The sequence below is a fragment of the Populus alba genome, chromosome 8 (assembly GCF_005239225.2).
Source record: "Populus alba chromosome 8, ASM523922v2, whole genome shotgun sequence".
In the NCBI taxonomy this organism is placed as follows: domain Eukaryota; kingdom Viridiplantae; phylum Streptophyta; class Magnoliopsida; order Malpighiales; family Salicaceae; genus Populus; species Populus alba.
Window position 1 is genome coordinate 14,628,807 of NC_133291.1, and position 6,604 is coordinate 14,635,410.

At 34.5% G+C, this 6,604-nt stretch overlaps 1 protein-coding gene across 1 annotated transcript; it reads left to right on the forward strand.

Moving 5' to 3' along the window:
* The first annotated feature begins 502 nt into the window (after positions 1-502).
* LOC118061095 (endo-1,3;1,4-beta-D-glucanase) lies at positions 503-3,768 on the forward strand. Its single transcript, XM_035074486.2, has 7 exons — positions 503-741; positions 887-908; positions 1,579-1,705; positions 1,951-2,041; positions 2,192-2,284; positions 2,713-2,813; positions 3,514-3,768. The coding sequence occupies exons 1-7, from the start codon at positions 594-596 to the stop codon at positions 3,652-3,654; spliced, it is 723 nt and encodes a 240-aa protein (XP_034930377.1). The 5' UTR covers positions 503-593; the 3' UTR covers positions 3,655-3,768.
* Positions 3,769-6,604: the final 2,836 nt, after the last annotated feature.

The following is a 6,604-nucleotide window of genomic DNA, read 5'->3' on the forward strand; positions in this document are numbered from 1 at the left end:
ATGTCAATATAATATATTATCGTTTATATATATATATATATTAAAGTGTAAAATTTATTTTGTTTTCAAAATCATTTCATTTATTTTAAATTGATTTATCTAATATGTTTCGTGTTTGTTTTTATATGATAAATACATTTTGATTTATCTAATTAAACTATAAAATGACTCGATTGAAAAGGAAAAAAAAAGTTTCAAAATAAAAATTAAAAATCCTGAGGTGTTTCACCATTCATGTAAATAGTGAAAATACATTGAAATTTTTTTAATTATTTTGATATATATATATACTTGTCACTCTCAAATACTAACTATCCTATTCGCGTCATCACTTACGTTACTGTCACTCTCAAATACTAACTATCCTATTCGCGTCATCACTTACGTTACTGTCACTCTCAAATTGAGAGTGACAGTAACGTAAGTGATGACGCGAATAGGATAGTTAGTATTTGAGAGTGACAAGTGGAAAGGTCCTATACCTCAAAAAGGCAATTACTTTATATGCATACCTTTCTTGAATCTTTGCCGTCCATCACTCACTGATCATCATCTCTTCACTGTTCTCCGTTGGGGTGTTGAATCAAGAAAAAATGGCAGGGCCTCAGTGCTGTGCTCACCCACCAACCCTAAACCCAAGCAGTGGAGCTGGCCATGTTGAGAAAGTTGGTGGCCTTGACTCTTATGTCTCTGGCTCTCCTGACTCTAAACTTGCCATTCTTCTTGTCTCTGATATTTATGGTAAGCTATCATTGCCCCCAAAGAAAATCTTATTTAAAGCTGCGTCAAGGTTGTTTCTTTTTTCGTTTTTATTGTTGTTTTTGGGTTTGACTTCCATTGTCTTGATTATTGTGATCTAATCCTACATTTATGGCTTGATCTGCAGGATATGAAGCGCCGAACTTGAGGTATGGTTGATCATCCTTTTCTTTTCTTTTCTTGATGTGTCTTGACCCTCTTGTTTTTAGTACCTAGAAAACATAGTTTTATTTAATATTTGTTTTGCAAATTCTTTTGTATGTCAATCTTGTGACTCAAAGCTAACCATGGTTCTTGTTAAATTATTAAAGTTACAACTTACAATGGATCTATTGAAGTAGAAAAATATTAAATAAAACTTCGAAAAAGAAAAGGATATATTATGGATTTTCTGTGTGGTCATGATTTTCCAAGGCCATTTGGTGTCAAAACATTTCAAATATAGCTGCGCGATGCATTACTCATCTAACGTATTTGATTTGTGTTTGCATTTTCTTTTCGTTTTCTTAGTTCAATATGCATTTCTGAAAACTATAATCTGGTTAAAGATATTTAAGCATGCCCATTATCGACACCTGCTTCTGTACTTGACAATGGCTTGGTGGCTAACTAGCAAGTTTCACTACCAACTGTATTGGAAGGGTAGGTTATACTCTGCGTGGTGTGTTAAGGAAAGAAGCATTTAGCTCTTGTTGTTATATCTTTGTTTAGAATGGTGATACTGTGGTTCGTTGTGTTTCTGGGTATACCTGTGTGGTGTGCTGTTTGATAATTTTGTACACTAGTGCGACCTAATGGCAGCTTCTTCATACCATGAAGGAAACTTGCAGACAAGATTGCAGCTGCTGGATTCTATGCTCTAGTTCCTGACTTCTTTTATGGAGATCCTTTTGCTCCTGACAATGCTGAGAGACCCATTCAAGTTTGGTTAAAGGATCACGGCGTGGTTAGTTCTTGGAGATCCTTATGCTACGTTGATTCAAGTTGTATGAATTCTATCTAGAATCTTTCACCTGCTTTGATGATGTCATCATTGCTTGCATTTGTTATGTGTATTCTGACTGCCTTGCTGTCATTCCAATCTTTAACAACATTTGAAATTTGAAGTGATCCACATTGGAATGCTTTTTTATTTTCCTGCATTAATTGTGCACCAACTCAATTTTTTTAGCCTGTTTCCATTTTTGACAGCACAAGGGATTTGAAGATGCAAAACCTGTGATTGAAGCTTTAAATAGTAAAGGTGTATCTGCAATTGGGGCTGTGGGCTTTTGTTGGGGTGGTAGGACATCTATTTCTTAAGTGAAGACTGTCATGTATGCTAGAAACCACATCTTCAACTAGAAATCAATTGAATTCAGTAATCCGCTATTTTGCTTTGTGTTGAGCTATGAATGAAGCTCGCTGATTTGGTATTATGTTTTCTTCTCAGCCAAGGTTGTAGTTGAACTAGGAAAATCTCCTACTTTCATCAAAGCTGCTGTTCTTTGTCATCCTTCACTTGTTACTGTAGACGACATCAAGGGTATGGATTTCCGAGTTAAAGATTCTCAGGCTACGTCCTTCTCTCAGTTAGTGTTTTGCATGTTACACTTTGCATTTTGAAGTAGCTTCAAACAAATAACTCAATTGTATTTTGTACGAAATGTGTGTGTGGGTGTCCATATATGAATCATTGCAGGGTTCCCATCTTTCTGAGATTTTCTGCTATCTTTTTGCTATGAAGTCCATTTCGTACTTTATTGGATGCGATTTATGTTAACTTGCATTCTATTTTTCATATCTACAAGTAATAAATTTTTCTATCATGCTACTAGAAAAAATTTTCTCCATATAATGCTGGTCCGCTTGAAGGTGGCAGCTTGTCAAGCTACCGAGAATCAATTCTCAAGCTGATCAATTCCTATCATATGCAGCTTTTTAGCAACTAATAATGTTTGGAACCACTTGCAGAGTTTAAGGTTCCTATTTCAATACTAGGAGCTGAGATAGACCAAATGTCTCCACCAGCGCTCTTGAAACAGTTTGAAGAGGTTTTAGCAAGTAAATCTGAGGTAAGAAGACAATACCTTTCTCTAATATATCAAGTGCCTTTTGTAACATTTTCCTGTGATCCTAGTTACTGGATAGTCTTTCATTAGTTTCTTTAGGCAGCAGTATGATATGTAAGACAGGCAAATGATAACTTTGTAGCAGCATTTCAGAGCTGGTGGCCTTTCATTTATTTATTTTTCTTGTCCCATGTAGTAACATGAAAAGACATACAAACTAGAAATTTGTAGCAAAACTGTGGAATTCCACAGGAATTTATCTTTATTTTTGTTTTCCTACGTAGTAGTATGATAAGACATACAAATTAGGAATTTGTAGCAAAACTGTTGAATTCCACTGGAATTCCCCCCCCCCCCCTCAATCTGGCTACCAAATCTCAATGTACCAGGGGAAAATAATCCGTGTAGTTTGTGGCTCTTAAATTGTTTATCATTGATACATGTACACAATTAAATATGTAGGCCTTCGTCCCAGATGAACCTAATGTTTTCTATCCAAAATATAAGATAGTGGTGATCCTAACCTAATACCAATCACATTTTTATTGCACACATAAATTGTTTTTCCTGTGGAACTGATGTATTCTTTATTGGTTAGCTTTCAGCACTTTCAATCTCTACTTTTCCATCCGTATTTGTTCTTTGTTTACTTTGGAACACCTATGACATCTACTTCTTTACATGTTGGAATGTTTCTTTACAGGTTGATAGCTTTGTGAAGATATTTCCAAAGGTTGCTCATGGATGGACAGTGAGGTACGATGTTGAAGATGAAGCTGCCGTGAAGAGTGCAGAGGAGGCCCATGGAAACTTGATGGAGTGGTTTGCCAAATATGTCAAATGAGTAGAAACTAGAAATTTGCCCGCGTATGTTGAATTGCAGAGAAATATGCAGTTTTATTATGCTCGCACTACGTTAAACTTGAATAAAGATGGCTCTTCGATGCTTTGTGACCTCCTTTCAGGCGTTCCTTCTTTCCTCCTGTTTCTTTTATTTACTTATCTTTGTTTGGTCTTTGCCCTCGCACTGATAGATTGTACTTTAAACAGCCTGGATCGAAAAGTGTTCTGGGGCTTGGTGTTATTTGAGTAGATTAGGTGAATGGAAATGGGGGGCTGGATGGCCTAGTGTTGACCTACACTCAGAGAGGACTTTAGCGAAGAACGAAGAGCGACTTAAAAGAGATTTCTCCATGAGCAAAGAAAGAAAGTGAGAGTTCTGGACACAAGTGGATTTTTAGAGGGTAGATGATAGGAGGGTTGAAACTGGCTCATGGAGATGATTTGTCTGTTCCTGTTTGTCTGTTTCATAGCTTGTCAACACTGCTCAATGTTTAACAGGCCTGAATCGCTGAAGTTTGGTGGTAAAATTAAAATTTTATATTTAGTAAATTGTTTAAACCTATTATGAATTGAAAATATTGCTTGATCTACTATGTATAAGAAATAATTAATTCAAAAGGATCCTTCATCCGTTAATACTATGTTATCATCAACAATTTCATAAAAAAAATATAATTCTACGAATCATATTTTTCATGAAATACCAATTCTATTTCCATTTCAACTTTACTTTTTCGAGCAAAAATTAGAGCATTCATGAATCCTTTTTCTTTATAACTTTTTTTAAGAATGATACAAGACTTTATAATTGATGTACCCACATAAAAAAATCTAGAGATTTTTTAGGTGGTTTAATTCTTATGGGCGGCCTGTCCAGGTTGAAAATTTCTTAAAAGTGAAAAGTGAAAAATTTTCAAAATTGCGCAATTTCAACCTTGATCATTTTAAGATGGCTTTTCATTTGATGGATCCCATCAGAAATTTTTCTTGTGAAATCTAGAAAACTCATTGTCCAATGTCTTAAAATTTAGATGATTTGCATCAATCTTTACCTAATTTGAAATATAGACTTCCATTTCTTCTTAATCTTCTTGTTGCTTGATTGATGAGGACTTGTTATCTCTGATTTGGATCATCTTTGTCGTTTGGCTTCTAGCCCACTCAAGTTGGCCTATATAAGTCTTTTCATAGATTTGTTTACACAACTTAGCTTTTATGGTACCCATCGTGACCCACTTACTTGCTAGAGATTTTCTGTCTTGTCATATAATTTGAGAGGATCATTCATTACCCCCACGTCACTGCTTAAGACATTTAGTGTCATTTGCTGAAAGGATCAAGCAAATTGGTTTGTTGTAGGATATGTTCCTCTCTTTTTCCTAGGAATCGATTTTTCTTCTAAACACAATGTTGCCCCCTTGTAATGGCCATTGCCCTAAGTGTGCTATATCATCAACTTAGACAAATAATGGCTTTAAGAGATCATTCTCTCATTTCTCTTATTTTCAGTTTGGTGAAGGAATATAGGTCTAGAATGAATCTTGAAATCTTGATTTGCATTTTGAAATAAAAAATTGTTTTGATGTGAGTTTACAACAACTTGCTTTTGAAACCTTGCAACTCCTTGGTTATTTTCTTTATTAAAAAAGAGATTATTTGCTTTTGTGTTTGATGATGAAGTGACCTTCTGTTTTTGTAAGTTTTCAAAGTGAATGGCTCGAGAAAAAGCTCGAGGTTTTGTTTGAGAAAAAACTTGTTTTTTTTTTTGAACACTTATTTTATTAGCATGAATAATAATGAATAACTTGTTCTCAATGTCATGAATCTAATAAAATACTCTTTGCATTTTGAGAGCGTTGTTTATTAATCCAGGTTGCTTGCTTGCTTGATTAGAAATGACTTCTACAGGCATGTAATATAGACTATGGTTTGGGTATGAAAGAAAAGGATTCATAAGGCTTAAAGAAAGTTTTAGGGTTTCAAAGACTGAGGATCACTATCAGTAATTCGACTCTTTGTCTTTCATCTTTCTTTTTTTTATTATTTTTTTCTTTGATTTGCCATTTTTTTGTTTTTTGTTTTTTTTTTGCTTTTCTAGGGCATACTCACTCTATCTTGGTTAACACTTATTCTTGTGATTTAGGCATGCTCTTTAGCATTTGAGTTTCTTGGGCTCTTTTGCTTATTTGGATTTCTCATGGCTCTCTCTTTTTTTTCATTAAAATTCTTGCTTGCTCCTAGTGTGGGGTGTGATTCTAGTCGGGATTTTTCATAAAAGAAAAATTATTCAAGCTAAAAAAGGAACCATAAGAGATATACTTTTAGAATGTGAAATGAATAATAAAGACGATCTTTCTTCATTTCAAACGCAAGCATTTACGATCAGTAAACTTTGGCCTCGTTTAATGTGATGGTTTGATCTTTTGCAAAGAGATACATTTCATGAGTCTATAAGCAATGAGTTCACTACATACCATTATTCATACATTTAAAACAACACGGCTTAAGAGTCATGGTGTGAGGATGATAGTTCATTTTCTATTCGTGCACTTCGGTTTAGAGTTCAATCACCTCAATGAAGTTACTTGATTTATACGTCATTCTACAAGTAGAATGTAAAAAATATCATTTTAAATAAACATTAAATTATTTTTGAAATAAAAATGCAACTCTAATTTTTTATAACTCCAATGGGGAAACTGATTTTGGTAAAAGGGATTAATTGTGTCTATGAGATCATGCGAGACTTTAAAAGTGTATTTGTGAGTTTTTAGAGGGAACCCCTTTTTAGTGAAACGTTTCTCCTTGGTCGAGTCAGCAATCCTTCCTCGGATAGCTTGTTCAATCCTCTCAGCTATAGCAACCAGGTCAGAAAAATATTATACAGAGCTTCTAACCAGGTATTCAAAGTACGGGGCCTTAAAAGTGCTGACAAACAAGTTGATCATCTC

What these genes read in the sequence shown, in the direction of transcription:
- LOC118061095 (XM_035074486.2), top strand. Translation starts at nt 594, where the DNA reads ATGGCAGGGCCTCAGTGCTGTGCTCACCCACCAACCCTAAACCCAAGC. An exon ending in TACTGTAGACGACATCAAGG is followed by an intron (nt 2,285 to 2,712) that starts GTATGGATTTCC and finishes AACCACTTGCAG; the next exon opens with AGTTTAAGGTTCCTATTTCA. An exon ending in TTTTAGCAAGTAAATCTGAG is followed by an intron (nt 2,814 to 3,513) that starts GTAAGAAGACAA and finishes GTTTCTTTACAG; the next exon opens with GTTGATAGCTTTGTGAAGAT.